The sequence below is a fragment of the Linepithema humile genome, chromosome 2, assembly GCF_040581485.1.
Source record: "Linepithema humile isolate Giens D197 chromosome 2, Lhum_UNIL_v1.0, whole genome shotgun sequence".
Classification (NCBI taxonomy): domain Eukaryota; kingdom Metazoa; phylum Arthropoda; class Insecta; order Hymenoptera; family Formicidae; genus Linepithema; species Linepithema humile.
Window position 1 is genome coordinate 1,374,424 of NC_090129.1, and position 18,363 is coordinate 1,392,786.

At 33.8% G+C, this 18,363-nt stretch overlaps 2 protein-coding genes across 3 annotated transcripts; one reads left to right on the forward strand and one right to left on the reverse strand.

Moving 5' to 3' along the window:
* Nucleotides 1-609: 609 nt before the first annotated feature.
* On the forward strand, nt 610-17,184 carry LOC105677388 (cytochrome P450 4c3). Its single transcript, XM_012375986.2, has 8 exons — nt 610-1,284; nt 7,287-7,484; nt 9,506-9,688; nt 13,425-13,494; nt 13,606-13,732; nt 14,038-14,262; nt 14,499-14,661; nt 14,953-17,184. Exons 1-8 carry the CDS (start codon nt 1,098-1,100, stop codon nt 15,291-15,293), a joined length of 1,494 nt encoding a protein of 497 aa, XP_012231409.1. The 5' UTR covers nt 610-1,097; the 3' UTR covers nt 15,294-17,184.
* Nucleotides 10,096-12,422, reverse strand: LOC105677403 (uncharacterized). Of its 2 annotated transcripts, none has more exons than XM_067348888.1 (4): nt 12,022-12,422; nt 11,360-11,579; nt 10,911-11,115; nt 10,096-10,482 (listed from the first exon to the last, which is right to left on the reverse strand). In XM_067348888.1, the coding sequence occupies exons 1-4, from the start codon at nt 12,256-12,258 to the stop codon at nt 10,308-10,310; spliced, it is 837 nt and encodes a 278-aa protein (XP_067204989.1). In that variant the 5' UTR covers nt 12,259-12,422; the 3' UTR covers nt 10,096-10,307. The 2 variants fall into 2 exon arrangements, with proteins under 2 accessions (XP_067204989.1, XP_067204988.1); XM_067348887.1 differs by having other exon boundaries at nt 10,100-10,482; nt 11,959-12,412.
* Nucleotides 17,185-18,363: the final 1,179 nt, after the last annotated feature.

Genomic DNA, 18,363 nt, shown 5'->3' on the forward strand with positions numbered 1-18,363 from the left:
TTACATGTATAACATAATATACGTCAGATCTGATGAAAATAATAATTATTCAATCAGCATCGCCGTTGCAATTTTGTGAAAACAAAAACAATACTGTGGGACGAGCGAGACATCCGGAATAAACACGGATAACTTCATCACTGAACATCATATTCGATGAGTTCGATTCTTCCGAAATAGGAAAAAGCCCTTCGTAGTCCGCAATGCACTCTCTTCGCGTAAAGACAAAAAATGTGTGCGCGGACAGTGACATCGTCACCGCGCGGTCGCCGTGATGCCAATCCGCGCGGCTGCTGCGAGTGTACACGCGCTCCTCTGATCCTCCACTCTCTCGTCGATTCCCTCTCTTTTCTTCCACGTGGGAAACTTCTACTTTGTAAGGTGAATCCGCATAGAGAGGGCGAGTGATGCCACGTGGTCAATCTCCCGACGAAAACGCTTTTATTTGTGTAAGTCGCCTACATATACATATGCGCACAGATGGAACATGCTCACGCAATGACCACATGTATGGATACAGTTGCGTTCGCGACAAGCACGCACACACATACACGTGTCCCATGTATTTGCCATTCTGTTGGTGAGAAGCCTTACCATTGGCTGTTGGTGTAGTGTGCTAGCATATATAAGGGTCGCTTTCGTACAGTTACGCATTACTACCGGGGAAAATAGTCACCGCGTGACATAACAATCGGCATTATCAACAACATTAATTGCACTATTCCGCCCTAAAATTGTCGTGGGTTTGTTTTCCTTCCCTACTCCTGCGTCTCTTGCGCCACCTCCGATGAATGATCTTTGCGATCACAAGGCCACTTTTCACTTCTAAAATTCGCCGCAGAACACCGGCGACTAACGTCAGGATCTCGGATTTATATTAATTCGGCGATCGTGGCCGGTCGCGCACGTTGAGAGAATCTCGACTGATCTCACGACGCGTTCCCGATTATTTTTGAAGATCTCGGTGAAGGCGCTCGATTTTTCCTGAAGATACGAAAATCCGTGGAGTTGTGAACAAACTCGCTGTGCGATCATTTCGCTGAGACAAACAGCCGGTGATATCAAGGAGACATCGAAAGCCGATCGCAGCATCCACTATGATTGCGTCGGTTCTTCTCGCGGGAGGATCCTGGGTGACGGGCTTCCTCTTCTGCTGCCTGCTATCGCTCCTGTTAGTCCTGCTGATGCAACGAGGAAAGTTTCTGTACGCCCTGAGGAAGGTGCCTTATCCATCGGCGCTGCCCATCATCGGCAACGCTTATCAGCTCAACTGCACGCAAGAAGGTAAGACCTCGTGATTACGGTATGTTGAAGAGTACCGTAGAAATGTCGCGAAGTTTCTGATGACTGACACTTGATGCGCTCGCCGGCGCGATGCGATTCGTTGATGCATGACTATCAGACGGATAGCGTGACGAATTATTCTTCACAAAAAATGAATGTAAATGATATTCGCTGCCGTTGCTTGCCGTGAATCTTATTACGAAGGAATATTACAATATCGAGGAATGTTCGTCGTTCAAGATCAAGAAAATACTTCAAATCGTGTTTAACGTATCACGATCATCACGTATTTATATGTTTCCGGTATGTACATTTCGTATACACGTATTTGTTTATTTTGTTCTTCTAATTTTTTATTTGTCACTTTGAAAAATAATGAGTTTTGCGTAACTTCTGGCGTAACGTACTATTGAGCTATATAACATACTAGAGTGAGGCTTTCTGATAAGAAAGCTTTTCTTCAATGTGTAGTTCGCGGTTTAAGGATAGCAATAATAGACGGGAACACATTTGTCTTCCTTTCACACACTCACTACCGTGTACAATATTATTAAATATTTAAAAAATATTAAGAAATATAGTTCTTTCTCTTTCACAGTGGACCATCTTTACTCGTTTAAGACTCACTCCAGTATGTTATATAGCTCACTGTGACGTACATATCGTATTTACTCTTTTTTATTTAGAGATCATCTTCGCGGAGTGAAAAAATGAGAAGAACAAGAAAAACAAGTATTGGTTCACTGGTTTACTGTCGATAAGCGATGACAACATTCTAGCTTAAGAAAAAAGATATTTAAAACAAATTATAAAGATATTAGCGTCTACAATTAGCATCTATCTTCACAAGATTCAATAAGATTGTTGAAAGCTATTTTCGCGAAAAATTTTTGCTGCAAAAATTTCAAAATAAATGAATTCAAAGTTCTTCTATGCAGAAGCATTTGCTTTTCCTTAAAACTCACACTTGACGTGCCCCACGTGTTTTTTCTTTTTATATAGTATATCAATATCCAAATAAATATAAATACGTGTTATCATGTTTCAAAATATAATCCGACTGTGACTTTTGACTTTAAACATTCGTTATGTCGCTGTGACATAACGTTTGACAACCGTTCAATTGCGATTAAATATACAAATTACATCAGCCTTGTGTGTGGTTGCGATTAAGTCCATTACATGCGCTCACATTATTTTTCGTATACAAATATTTTTATTCAGTGTAACACGCTGACGACCGAGATCGAGTCATAAATCTAAGTTTCAATTGACTATAACATAAATTCCGCAGAAAAATTTCTTGTTTCGGCGTTCTAAAAATAGCTTTGACACTATAAACTTTTGAATTTATTTATAAATTCGCAAAATGGCTAAACCTAAAACTGTAAACCTGTTCGAGATAAAAAAAAATGAGATAACCTTGGCATACGCAAAATTTATACCGTTAATTCTGCGGCAGCGTTCACGCGCGCGAAATACAATAATATAGAGGACAGACACGTGCCATTCGGCCTGCTGCGTCTTATGCGATTCACGCCGCGGTTGGATAAGGCGTATGCACGGAGACCGGTGAAGTAACTGGTGATTTCGTTGCTCATTCATCCGCGCAGATATGCGCGTAAGAGAAACTCGCGTTTATTCGGGGATGCGCGTGTGATATCTTCGGACATCCTACGCTCGATCTCCACTTGAGCCCGGAGCAAAATTATTCGGCGAGAAAAAGTTTTCATTTTTTTTTCACATGTTAAGTGTAATAAAAATCGTTGAATAATTTCGGCCACCTGATGTAGTTTTCAACTTATTAGGACTCGTTACATAATCACGAAACTCGCTCAGAAAACATTGCTGCAACTCGACTCGACTCTTCAGATACTTAGGCACGCATACATTCCGTGTCATGCGAGAAAAAAATTATGAGAAAATATTCGACAGGCTTTTGAGACTTCTCTTGTATATTGAATGATTTACCCGGTTTTATGACGCATTAACTCAGCTTTAGAATGTTTTCTGGGAACAAAGATTATTCCAACGATCGTTCTATAACAGTCGCATCTTTAAAACATATTTCTTTTGTTCACGATATCTGCGCATGATATTTAGAAATATGAGAGGCAAATCTAAGAAATATTCGTTCAATTAGAATTATAAACATTTCCTGCTATAGTCCTATGACTCACGAGGAAACAAAGTAGATTCTTCTTCCCTTTATAAATAAAATCTACTCCGAAATACGATTGTAACATATACAATTTCGGACCAATATTTTTTTAAATTTAAACTGTTATATAACGTCTCAATTGAATGCCACCGCGGATTAATTTTTTTCACTGACAAATATCTGCTTCTTCAAGATTAAAGTAACAAATCACGATTTGATTGTACACATTTAGCTCCGCTACGGCAATCAAATTAATCGAGATGAATAATACATCGTGTAACGGGAAATACAGGGGGAAAAAAAGAGAAGCAGCGATAATAAAGAGAAAAGGGTGATATGTGATCCATCTCGAATCATCAATAATAATCACCGACCGGTCGCACGCGCAAAGCGACGAAGAAAAAAAAAAAGATGCAGACGAAGAAGCGGGTCGAGGTCGCTCGAGTGGTCTGAATGGGGCGGGCGCATAATTGCACGCGATTTTGTATGCGTCTCTTTATGACGCGTGCACTCTCTTAGAGAATAAAAGAGAAAGCATCCTCTTGCGCGCGGTGGCGAGCATCGCGTGAAAAGGATGGCGCGAGATGCCTCGCGGTCAGCGAGGCCGTCGGAGAATGACTCCGACCAGACTCTGACCAGACGTCATCGTTCGCGGAAAGAGAATAGAGTCTGTTGACATTTCGGTGCCGCGCTAGCATCTACTCGCGCTATGATAGACGTGACAAGCGAGAGAAACCGACCGGCCGGCACAAAGAGCAACGCGTGCGATCGAATGCATGATGGAATGTTTCGAGAATGTACATTGTTAAAATACTGTCTGGTGTCTTGTTGTCTCGCGAGACAAGAGATTAGACGTAATATATCGTAGATCGTTGCATCGTAGATCGAGCCAATTAACCCTTAGCCCGTAATGTCAGTTCATAGAACTGATACTTTTTTCTTTTCAATTTTGTCCGCGCTCTCTCATAATACGTTTCCAGTTTAAGATTGCAATTGCAATTTTTCATGAGCAATCGTTGGAGAAATTTAGCAGCAGTTTCACCAAAACGGTGGAATTATTCTAAACGATAAGACAATTATATTACTGACTGAAAGTTAAATTCTTTCTGTGCATGCAATTGTATATTTGCGAAAATAATTATGAAATGAACGAAAGACAAAGAACGAAAACGAATAATAACAATTACTTAAAGATTAAAAAACAGACTTTGATGCGCGTTTTTATGTCAAAATTTCTCCTGATTAGACATTTATCTATAAAATATAAGTTCTTTTTTTCTAAATTCAACAAATCTCCCAGTTCAATACATCCCACATGTATCAAAACAAATAATAACAATAAATAAAATACGATGCTGCGTTTTTCACACAAGAAAGTAGCGCCGTCTCAGACAGTCGCGAAACCAGTAATATGCGTGATGTCAATTTCGTGTTATATCATTCATTCTTTTGCAAATTTTGCGACGGTGCGTGTCTTACAGAGAGAAGGAGAGAGAAGGCGCGTTCGGTACTGAAATAGGCTGTCGAAGGTTCTTCTCCGTCCGAAGGACACTCGATGTCTCGTTGAACACTTGCCAAGATTCCAATGCCTTCCGCTCTTTCCAAAGCGACGTCTTCTTACTTCGTCCCTCTTTCTTTATCCCTCGCTTCATCGCAGCATTCGCTGATCGTCCACGTGCGTTGCGAATATGCATGTTGTACATTTTCAACCGGTCAATGTCCGGTCAGTCTACTCGCGGCCTCCAACTCGCTGCACGTGTAATGTGATTTCTCTTCTCCGCCGCCGCGCCGTTCTTGATTTACTCTCTTGATTGTCCCTCTCTCTTTTCCTCTCTCTTTTGCCATCCGTCCGTTTCTCCATCTGCCTTCCTCTTCTTCAATATGTTACTCAAGAAAACAGTTTCATCTCGTTGAAACACTTTCATTCGCCATACAATTTGCTGCCTTAACATTTGCCTTTGAAGAGAGAAGAAAATCTTATGCAAGAACAAGTCAGATGACATGATTATTATAATAATGCATAAAATAACAATATCCATTACGATGCATTATAGAGGAAATCAGGTATTTCCTCTTTTCGAAATATAGATACGAATTACGGTGGAATTAATGTTTATTAATTGTAGAGCTCAGATAAAAAAATTGGAATCTTCTTTCTTTCTCATTTAGAAACGATTTAAATCCATTAACGCAAAAAATTCATTCTGTTGAATATCTTTGGTAAACAAATCGTTTTCTTTTAAAGTAATCGTTTAATTAATATCATCTTTTGACCTTTAGCCTACTTTCGATATTGCTTCTTTCGCTACTTAATATCTCGCTCCCCCTTTTATTTACTATTCAACATTGTTCACTGCTTTATTCGCATCGTTCTTTTCGCGCACATATGCGCATTTTATTTATCAAACATTGCATAGTATGCACTTCTCGTTTCGATAAGACTTGTCCCAGATTTTTCTCTCTCTCCATTTTTTTCACTTTATTTCTCCGCACTTCTCTCTACCACGTCGCATTACATTTCGTGTTGTTTTTTTCATTTCCTCGTCGGCCCTTCCGATGCCGGCGGTTTCTTACGAAGGTTATAATCCAGTAAGACATAGAACAGGCGTCTAGAATATCGTAATAACGAGGAGATAATTCGGCTGCAAAAGTAGGGAGCTTATTTCTGTACCGCGTTACGGGTCAATGACTGTAAAAGGCTAATAATCCTCACAAAAAAATCGTAATACCAAATGTACATATATGTATATTGCGAACAGAGAGGGACAGAGAGATGGTACTAATTGATGCGTGTCAAGTGTGTATTTTTCTGTGATAGAAAATGTGGGGCAAAGTTATCTGTTCAAAGATTTTTACTTCGCAACTTTGTTTTAACAAAAGCAACAAATTTTTGTATTAAAAGATAATCTTCATTAATTTATCTTTTCTTCTTCAAAACTTCTTTTCTTGTCATATTTAAACTTTTTAACACTCCGATGCATAATCATAAATTTATCTTATGTGAATGTTGCGCGCGATAGAGCTTAAAATAATTATCCCTTTGTCATATATTTATTTGATTTGATGAGTGTGCGACAAAATAAGAGCCTCGATAAATCGATATCTCGAGAGTTACTTGCGCGATAAGAAAATTATAGGAGTATACAGGGTCATCCTTTGACCTCCGAAGTGGGTTAATTATAAAGACACTGTTTTACGCGATGTTGATGCGAAGTTCACGTATCCGTGAACGTTCGCAGAATTTCGTGACAGTGGCAGATTAATGTCGCAAATGCTCAATACGATAACTTTTCAGAGTCAGGTCGCACGGGACGAACGCACGTCGCGGACAATGCCGAACGTTGTCCCATCCGAAAAGATTGGCAAAAATAATCGAAAAAATTTTATCAGAGGTTCTCGCTCTTTGGCCAAGGACTTTGCACTGTTTTAAGTGAATAAATTGAAGATTATCGCTAGCATTGCTTTTTTTCCAGCACAATATTTTTTATCTTAACCCCCCGAAATTTAATGATCCCAAAAATTAAATTTTTTTCTATTACAAATTTTTTTAAGCAGTTCGCAAGTTAATTAATTGCTTGATTATTGTATAACGACTGACACACTTGGTGGATATTCGAACCGTCGAAAGTACCGGCATCTCGTTGCGCAGCAGTTACGCGGTTTGCAATTTTTAAATACAAGTTTGACAAGAAATCTTACGAAATATCTTTTTTTAATTCTTACTTTTCGATATCCTCAACATGATTTTTACTTTTAATAAGACAAGATTGGGGGCATTTAATTGTCAGAATGCAATTTTACGTATTTGTCTAAAATTCACTGAGTGATTTGTTTGTTTCAGAGTTTTTTCAGAAACTGGTAAAATGGGCCGGTGAATTTGGCGACATTTTTCTGGTCTGGGTTGGTCTGCGTCCTTTTATCTTTCTCTACAGGGTGGAATCGGTGCAGCCTCTGCTTCACAGCAGCGAGCACATCGACAAGAGTCTTGAATATCAATACTTGAAGCCTTGGTTAGGTACCGGTCTGGTCACTAGCACAGGTAAGCGATTCATGATTCACATACCACAATAAAAATTAACTCTTTCATACCCAACGTCATACGGAGATAATAAAACTTTACTTGGCTTAAACAAAATGATATATGTAGTTTTTTCGTTATTTATTAGTATTGAAATTTTATCGCATGAGAATTGTAATTCTTACTCTCTAAAATTATGATTCAATTTTCAGAAAAGAATTTTAAATAATTTTAACTATTGTTGGTTTTGTGCCTAAGAAATTCTTTTATCTGTCTATTTTTAAAAATCTATACAAATGAAAAAATATTCCGTAAATCCTAGACTCTTGTAAAATTTTCAGAACTTAAGTGAAAAGAGATAAAAATAAAAATTAAATTAACATATAAGAGATTTTAGGTTAAAATCTAATCTCTGATAATAGAAGATCTTTATGTTCTACGAGTTTTTGAATTTAGAAACGCGTAAGAAATTTGGTTTTTTAAAGTTTATAAATGACTGTTCGTACATATTGAATGTGTGAACATCATATCATATGTGGGGCTTATACCGATGGATTACGTTGATTATTGATATAAACGTAGACACAATAACAACACAATGTAGATTTCGCCTGAACAATTGTGCAATTTCGAGTTACTGATGTTATTATGTCGAAATATATTTGAATGTATCAAAATCAAGAGGCCTAAACAAGGAGATAAGCAAATACCACAATAGTCTCTTTCAAAACTGGTCTTATCGTTCGGGGTCAAATATTCAAGTTGCTAGGTCCGCTTTGAAAATATTAAAATATGTAAAAGATTTGTGCTGAATTTTTTAACTCGTTCTAACTACAATGCAGATTTCCAAAGTTAGCTTTTTTATTTAAATTACGTTATAAGTATAAGCGTTCCTTTCTTGTTAATATTTTTGTGGTACGAATGTTTAGCTTCACAGATGCTGGTAATGCACAATTCATAGCAATTTTTACGAAATGCGTTAGCGGCTAAAAACATGTTAAAAATATTCGGTGACTTCTGTTGCGTAAATGACCTGTCTCGATATGTATTGCAAAACGAAAATTTCACTGTATGTAAAATCGTGACAAATAAGATGGCATGTTTGATAAAGATAATCGCGCTTCTTCTGCGCGATTTTTCGTAAATTATTAACGATAAAATATTTCAGGTATCGCAGTTGCAGTTATTTTAAATAAAACCTTATTTCTGTTTTATTAGAAAAATTATTTAAATGTTGTTACTATTTGACCCGGCTGCACAAAAAAATTTGTTTTCCAAAGAGAAGTATAAATTACCGATCGTCATCACGTTTCTAATTACGCGCACTAATTAGCCGCACGATGAAAAAATTGATTCGAAATTCTGAAGCCTATATCAAAGTTTTATAGAAAAAGTTTCACAATATTACAGAAACAGATTAGCTTAGTAATTAGTCGTTTGACGGTCTCTCTTTTAACACAAAAAAAAGTTATCTTTGTTTTGGAAATTACTTCATAATATCCTCGCCTTGTGTTTTATCGCGTTTACTTTCTGTGTTGTTTATCTATTACTAATTTTTCAGTCACAATTTTAGAGCAGTTTGCAACATTGCAACGATATGTTAGTATCTGTGTACGCATTCTCAAAGGATGATAAAATCCGTTCTCTTTTTTTAACTTCTCAAATAAAAAACAAATGAATCATAAATCGAATACTTAGAAAAATCTAATATAAACATTATGCAACATGTTGTCATATTCATTATTCTGCATTTTAAACAGAGTTTTTACGAAGCCGCTAATCGTACGATAATATTTTTCTCACGATCATATCGGAATTACACGTGATACATTTTCAGAACGTTTCGTCGCGCCTTCTTTTTTTTCATGACTTCTGAAAACTGTGACGACGCAATACGTATAATATCGCATCGCCTTGAAAAACAACTTTCAATATGCCGATTACATCGTCGAACGATCGAACACCTGCGCAGCTATGCACTTTGTTGTGCGAAATTTTATCAATTCTTTGAAATAAAAGTTAAAATTCTCTCCTTTTTTCAGGACAAAAATGGCATTTCCGCAGGAAATTACTGACGCCGACCTTCCACAGCAATCTCATCGAAGTCTACTTGAAGAATGTGAAAGAAGAGACAGATGTTCTAATTTCTTGTCTCGGGAAGGAAGTCGGTTGCTGGTTCGATGTGGTTCCTTATGTAAAACGCGCTGCTCTTGACATTATATGCGGTAAGTCGCTAATTGTAATCCTGATGTAATTAACACAATAATTTTTTACATCGAGATTTATTCATTCAAATCGATAATTATTTTTTTAACAGCTAAAAGAAACATTTACGTCAACTCAGTATATCTGCATTAAAATATTTTATTCATGGATCTTTTATAAAGAAAATTATACGTATCGATTTTTTTGTGTGTAACATTGTTGCATAATACATGTTAAAGATTTCAATAATTGCGGGTTATTAAATCAAGAATGTATGAATAATTCAATTAAAAAAAGATAAAATTATAAAAACTGTCTAAACAATAAATGCTATGCGTTTACAAACATTTATTGACTTTAGCAATTTGAGCTCAATAATAATTTTATTTACAACAATGAGTTTATTTAAAAAATGCATTGATAGAACAGTATTCAAGTAGCTGTTAATATAAAATCACCTGTGTTCGTAAAAAATATGATACTTAATATTGAAAAAGTTTTTGTGAGTTAATGTTGTTTATTTTTTTATTTATTGAATGATTTATGTTGCGAAAATGTCAAGTTTACTTAATCATCGACTAATTATCATTATCGTTATCATTTAATACTTTGCAACAACGTTTATTTACGAATAGCGTTTTATCCGGGATCACTTTTTCGATACAAGTCGACGATTACAACACTCCTATTTGAATTCGTATCGTTAAAATAACGCGATGACGACTTTTGTTTTATCTTCGATACTTCCAATTTGTTTATTTGTTTCAAGTTTTTTCGTCTGCTTTTTGCGTGACGGCCATTGTCTAAAGTCGAACTGAAGCGAATCACGTAACAGTACATATAATTAAATTTTAAAAGATCGAAGGAGATTTCTGTATGCCAGCCAGATACATCAATTCTACTTTACAGTTTAAAATATTTTTATATACTGTATTATTAATATTAGTATTAAATAAAATTATATAAAGAAGGCCTGAAGCGTCCCTATTGTCAAGAAAGACAATAAAACATTTCTGTTAAAAAATTCCACCGTGTCTTTTAACAAGTCCGATTATATTCAAGTAGCGCAGCAAAATATACTTAAAATGCGCGATATAAGACGACTGCCGTCGCAGAAAATTCCTTCACACTTCTTTTTTTCACTACAATGTTGTATCGATTTTACGTCCATAATTTGTGGTAACAAAAATTCTTAATGTTCAGAATTAAGAACATTCAAAAATCAATAGAGTTATATATTACCATAAAGATTCTTGTAGCAATTCTGATTTATTTCTCATCGACGATTCGAATGGTTTCGCTCCGTTGCGCAAACGATCTACTTGCTTCATCTTGGGTAAACCGCGAATACTCAAATTGCACGATCGAAATATCTCTGTTTTATGCCTCGGTAACTGGAAACTTCGATCTTTCCGCGGTCGTGATAACTCGATTATCCGTTGCGTAGCTACGACGTTCACATTAAATAACATGGTAATGTTTAATTGGTGTTTCTACTCAGATTTATACTTTTTAATTAATAATTGCTCGTATTCCAACAGAGATGATTCTTTTTACGTTTGGAATTATTTCTTGCATCATATTGAATTTATAAATAACTACTTTCGCTAAATATAATTTTAATAAAGTAAATCTCACAATAGCCTGCTTAAAAAATTGCTAAGTATTTTAGAGATCTATAAATTACTAACCGATCGCTTTAAGCGCGTTTGGTGACACAAAATTAACAGGCTTCGGTGGTGAATCGCGAATCACTTTTGGACATGCAAGCTCGCAAATGCGAAGTGTCGACTTTGGAATTCTGCTTTTCAAAGGCTTTTGAGATGCTTTAATCTCTGCTACACGGGATCGAGGTTGAGCCAATCGATTTGTCCGATCTGTTATCTCATAAAGCAAGGCAGATATTTTTACCTAAACAAATTTAATAATTTTATGATGTGAGATTATATCTATCGCAAAATTCAAAATATTGAAATTGCAATTCTATATTTTTAAACTCTGTTATAATTGAAAATGTGAGATTCCACTTTAAGATAAAGCAGAAATTACAAGGGAATTACCAGAATTTTTGAAAGACTAGCACTCATTTGAAGCCAAAAAAGCATTGAAAACATAAATGAGATAATAACACTCGACTATAATATAATTCCATTTTAACGCACTTTATGTTTTCAGTTTTTTTCTTCACGATTGAAATAATTAAACGTCAAATATTATATAATTCAGTGTAACTAAAGTTACATAAATATCTTCCTATAACATAAAAATTTCAATCAGAAATACTTCATACTTGAGTCATATCTTTCAAAGCAACATTGAGGTTGTAATTTCGTGGTGTAGATAACCTTAATACCGCTGACATGCAGATAATATTTTTCTGATTGGACTTTGAAGTTTTCGGCACTGCCGAAATTTCGCTATCGCCCGCACCACCATCGCGTGATTTTGAATCTTTGTTCTTCGAATGAACGCTTGATGCATTTTTTTCGAAAGATTGCTCTGTCTCGGTTAATAAATCTTTATTAGACAGATTCAATGTCGTAGATTTTATGAATTCTTCCGAACTCTGAAGAGATATGAAATCTGCCATTTATTCACAATTATGTCGGTAATTTAAAATTCGTTCATTCAAAATTATAATTTATACTTTATAAATTTATATAATATCCAATTTTTTCTGCATTTTTAAAATTATATTTTTGTTACATTATAACATCCTGAATTTTTTAAATTGACAAGAAATGAAAATTAATGATCGATTATCATTTGCCGATTGTCGATTGCTCGAGAATGTTTCGACGAAGCGGCATTGAAACGCGTATATTCAGAATAAAATTGTTTTACGCTTTAGATAATTTACGATTTACAAATTTAAAATAAAATTTTATTTATAACTTTATATTGCACAATGTCGTTTTAGTGACATGTAATAATTTTTGTATTATGTAACACATAAAGTTATAAATAGAATTTTATCCCGAATCTTATCTTGCTCATCATGAATCATTTCAATTGAAGTTTTATTTATAGTTTCACTTATCTATATATATTCTTGCGAAAACATATAATGGATTAATTCGCAGTGATAGTATATCGCAATGTTGTGTTGAAAACATTATTGCAAGCATTACTAAAAATAAAAATCCTCAAACTAATGACCTTATAAGATTTCTTAACATAGAATTTATACACTCCGCAAAAAAATTAGGGGATCACTTTTTTCCACAAAATAAAGGTCACTTTCAACTGACTACAACTTTGTTGAAAATGATCCGATTTTGAAGGCAAAAATTATTCAGTACCAAAGCAAAAACCGTCCAAAACACTTTAACCGCCTATAAAAGCCGAACCATCGTACACCATTTTTAAACAGAGCAATCAAATCAAAGCAAAAAATTTTGCAATTTGTCGGGAGCCGCTTTTTAATATCATAACTTTGAAACAATTTTTTAAATCTGCAAAAAGATTCTGAAAGTTAAAACTTCAACCTTCAAAATGCTTTTTTTGCCATTAAAATCGGATCATTTTCAACAAAGTTATAGCCAGTTGAAAATGGCCTTTATTTTGCGGGAAAAAAAGTAATTCCCTAATTTTTTTGCAGAGTGTATATGTATAAATATTTATACTATATCAATTATTAAATAGTTGAGTTATTAAAAATTGTCGACCGTACATACGTATACATATTATATTATGCTCCAAATATTAAAATGTTCGATTTGGACTCATACGAAACTTTTACTAATTTTATTGCAGACACAGCGATGGGCTACAAACTTAACGCGCAAAAAAAGTTGAACAATAAATACGTCGAGGCTGTGGACAAGTAAGTTATTTTTTTTTTAATTGTTTTTCTTCACGTTTTTGGTGTCATTTTACTTAATGTTGAAATATTGAAATATGACCTTTTTAAAAAAAACTGTTATTTTATTTTTAGAATCGCGTCTATTGTGCAAATGCGCTTTACGAACGTGTGGATAGCGTCAGATTCGATTTTTAAGCTAACCAAGGCCGGAAAGGTGCACAATCATTCGCTTGATATTATTCATGAATTTGTCGGCAAGGTAATCATGTTTTTTAATTTAATATAATCGTTTTATATTTGCAAGTTTATTGTGATTAACGTCTTTATATAATTCCAACGTTCTGCACAAAGATATCTTTCTCTAATATATTCAATTTCGAAAGATTCGAACAAAATTTTAACTATTTTTAAGATAAATTTCAGTGAAATGATAAATGCTGATATATGGCGTATGAAAAAAATTTTATCAAAACAATTAATCTATTTCTGTTTTCGATACTTCACGCGTATGTGAAACGAGCGGATGTTAAATATGCAAAAACATCTGGAATATATTGTTCACAGGTAATCTCCGAGAGGAAACTTAAACGTGACGGTAACTTCAACGAGCCGATGAAGAAAAAAAAAGCTCTGTTGGATTTGTTGCTGGATATATCACAGGATGGCACCATCCTATCGGACGATGATATTCGCGAAGAAGTCAACACTTTTATGTACGCTGGACACGACACGCTGGCCACTAGCATAAGTTGGACGCTTTATGCCTTGGGACGAAATCCTCAATATCAAGTACGTTCCTTTACACGAGAAACGTTTATTGATCTAGTGGATCCCTTCACAATTTTCTACTATATCTTCAATGTGATTTCTGATTTGAATTGTAGACGCGATACTTTTATATCTCGATATGCACGTTAAATCATAAGATTAATGTATAGATTTTATAGGGCATTTCAAATATCCAGAAGATTTAATTGAATTTAATTGATGTTAATGTGACATTAACTCAATTTGAATTTTTTTAGGAAAAAATTCTGGACGAATGCGACGAATTGCTGGGCTCAGCGGAGGTCACAGTGGACAATATACACAAATTAACATGGTTAGAAGCCTGCATCAAAGAGCAGATGAGACTTTTTCCAGTAGCTCCACTCATCGCCAGGCAGATTTACAAGCCGATCGAAATAAGTAAGTTATTCTCATAATTAATATATTTTAAAAATACAAATATTGGGTTGATGAGAGTTTCTTTGAATTTTTCGATAAAAATAAAAGGCAAAAATCCAAATTTCTGATCAACTCGATATTTTTCTAAAATGTATCAATGATTAATAGATAAAATACTTTTAAAGTACTATTTTAAATTGGTTAAATGACAGATTTTGAAACGCAGTTATTAGCATTATGAGAATAGTGTGTGGACAGTCGCGCGATATAAGTAGACTCCTAGCTAATGAGATATTTCTTTTCTATTTTTAGTGGGAAGCGAAATTCCACGGGGCTCGACAGTTCTTATCAATTCTTATCTACTGCATCGTGATCCACGTCATTTCCCCGAGCCGCAAGTTTATCGTCCGGAGCGATTCTTGCCGGATAAGCCGAGGTTACCCCTTTACGCCTTCATTCCCTTCAGCGCCGGTTCGCGCAATTGCATCGGCTGGAAATTCGCCCTAATGGTCGTCAAAGTGGCCGTTTTATTGATACTAAAGACCTATCGCGTGGAGGCTCTCGATAAAGAGGATCAACTGCGCTTCATATCCGAATTGGTGCTGGTCAACGCGAACGGAATCCGTCTCAAACTCACACCGCGTAAACGATAAAGGCGATTTCTTTCCAAGTATTCTTTTTCAAGCAGTGTATAGGTTAAAAACAGTTTCAATACTGTTGAGACATGTCTTTTTCTTTGGTGTTTCAATACGCAATAAAACATGCAATAAAGGATTTTACTTTTTAAAAGCAATTCTAAAATATTTAATAGCGAAGAAAGACGTGAAAAAGAGTAAAACGTTGGCCTAAATCTAGCACTGAGAAATTTGTCTTATTTTTAGGAAATTGCGAAGAAGGAACAAGGCAGCTAAAAATATATCTGGATCGTTTCTTATATATTTTTCTAGGCTGAGGCATCAGTGAAATGTATATATATCGTGTTAAATTAGAAAAATGGCTAAACGAATCTATATACTGCTCAGAAAGAAAATACAAATCGCATGATTTGCATTTTATAAATGTTTCTTCGTAATTTCCTTTTTTTAATTTTTAAAAAGTTTTTCCTCTTTTCTAATTATTAATGATGCAGATTCCGAGTTTAATAATAGCCAAAAATATTAATAATGTTAGAATGAGGAAAACGAGAAAAAAAAGTTTCATTTTTCAATATGTTAGAAAGATGAGTTCGTAAAAAAAAAAATGCTTAGCTTTAACGTCAATCTTCGATTTATCTCTTTGAAAAAAAGAATTATACGGCTTTAATTTTAATTAACTTAGTATTGTTTTTAGCTTAATTTTAATATCGTCAAACAACGAAGTTAATTAATTATCAATCTCTTTGATGCATTTGAATTATCAAATCATGTTCATTAAAAAAAATTTTATAATTTTATAATTTGTTTTACTACATAATTTTACATAACTTATTGAGTCGTATTACTACATAATACGACTTAATAAGTGTCAATAATAAAAATTATGTAAGTTCAATAATTAAGATATAACGATTAAAATTATAAAATATTGTATAAAATATTGTATAATTATAAAATTATAAAATTTGAAATTATTAATTAAAATAAGATTTACTAAATAAGATTTTTGCGTTGTAAAAAATCAGCTTTTGATTTCTGCTTTTCAAGAAAAAAATTCGTAAATTATATAATACTTCTTGCACAGCACAAATCTTGTTGCTGCAGGATTTTATGCAATATGAATTACATTGTAATGTAAAGTCTAATATTAACTTTTTTGTATAAGATAAAGAATCTAATATTTTCTAATATAAAGATCAAGAAGCTATTTAAATACTAAATAATTTTTGTAAGACAATAAAAAATTTTATATGTTAATAAAATATTTCTATAAAATTTTTACAAATATTAAAATTTTATACGATTTATTGTACCAATACAAATTTCTATTGTTACAACGTAATAATTTTGTGATGCAAAAATATAGCTGTGATAAATCATTAATACTTGCGACACGTCAATCAATCATGGAAATTTCATTAATAATGATAATTAATAACTTTATTGTTTGGTCTTCATTCATCGTCAAAGTTAAATTAGTATCAAACGTAGTATAGTATATATAGAATAAGAAAAGATTGAGAAGTTATTAAGATGTTTTAAAGATAATAGATGACTGTATGGAAAGAATTAAGATGGATGTAACAATGCAACGTCGTTCTCAAGTTCTCAAATAATGAAATAATGAATAATCAATGGAAAATATAGTATATTACGTAGCTTAATGCATATCTATCGTGTTTTATATATATTAACGCATAGCATTCTAAGAGCGTTCTATGAAAAATTAATTTGACTGTGTTCTCGAGCTTTTCTCTCTAATATGTATATAGATTATCATGTAAAACTATATTGCATCGACAAAGTTAATAAAATCGGATAGTGTATCATTATAATAATCAGTATATTGAATATTAAATCCATATCTATGTAATATGTATTGTATAAAATAATAATGCATATAAAAGTATCAATTTTCACACTTCTCTATTGTTAATATTCCTACAGCAATATTCAATGTGCTTTGGGGTCACATTTTTGCAGCAATACTGCCTCAATTAGATATAATTAAAAAATCTTGACATAACCGATCAATGGTAATATCGCAATAACGAATATCTTTGGTTTAAATATAAACCATATAAAATAATATTTTTGACTTTCTAATTCTTACTGATAAGAATGCAGAAAATAATATCAAAGAACTACTTGTAAAATGATAATATGTACTTACCGAACGATGATCATACATCATTTGCCTTTTCGTTGTACTGCGATGAGAAAATAATGATGAAACATGAGATGATAAAGCAGAGGATTGCAATCAACTCCCAGGCACAGAAGTAAACTGTTGATTCTGAAATCAAGATATTAGCGTATCAAAACAATATACACGCTTATATTATAACAAGCATTATAAAATACATAATAATATACAAAAAGAAACGAAATAATAAAAAATGTACTTGATACAGAACAACATATGTACATACATATCTGACAATAATCGCGTGTCGTCTTCACTTTCGTTGTATTTCAGCATAACAAATGCACAAAAAGTATTTCAATCAATTACGGAAAAAAATAGAGTGCCGATATCAAAACCGATTAAATATAAATAGAATATAACATAATATTAACCTGATATCACTATTTCACAATATAATAGCAGTTAAACACGATGCTCACATTATGACAAGCACTTTCGAGACGCTTCTAATAATTTTATGCCTTGAAAATTCTAAACTCTTTCGATATATTTCGACGTGAATGCCCAAACAAAGTTTCTACCGAATTCAGACAGAAGTGGATCGTCGAAACCGAAGCCGCTTCGCGAGTAAAGTACCACACGATACAATTGTACACGGTGCTTATACGTTACCACAAGCACTTTATAAATCACTTTCGATAATTCGCGCGCGAGATCCATTTCTCACAATAATAACAGTCAAAAATACGGAGCAATGCTAACACCATTCTACAATTCACCAACATGGCGGCCATTCGCGGCTAAATGCGACTTGAAGTCCATCGAAGAACAGTATTGCGATTCTCGATATATCGAAATAGCATCTCGATATATCAAAGCGGTAAGTATGAACAAAATAATAATTTTAAATGCAAAAAATTTACAATATTTTAACAGAAA

Excerpts from the sequence above, each read along its gene's own strand:
- LOC105677388 (XM_012375986.2), top strand. The coding sequence starts at position 1,098 with ATGATTGCGTCGGTTCTTCTCGCGGGAGGATCCTGGGTGACGGGCTTC. Across the intron at positions 13,733-14,037 it reads TTCATGAATTTGTCGGCAAG|GTAATCTCCGAGAGGAAACT; the intron begins GTAATCATGTTT and ends TATTGTTCACAG. Across the intron at positions 14,662-14,952 it reads TTACAAGCCGATCGAAATAA|TGGGAAGCGAAATTCCACGG; the intron begins GTAAGTTATTCT and ends TTCTATTTTTAG.
- LOC105677403 (XM_067348887.1), bottom strand. The coding sequence starts at position 12,258 with ATGGCAGATTTCATATCTCTTCAGAGTTCGGAAGAATTCATAAAATCT. Across the intron at positions 11,116-11,359 it reads AAACGCGCTTAAAGCGATCG|CTACGCAACGGATAATCGAG; the intron begins GTTAGTAATTTA and ends TGAACGTCGTAG. Across the intron at positions 10,483-10,910 it reads TTGCTACAAGAATCTTTATG|TTCGACTTTAGACAATGGCC; the intron begins GTAATATATAAC and ends GATTCGCTTCAG.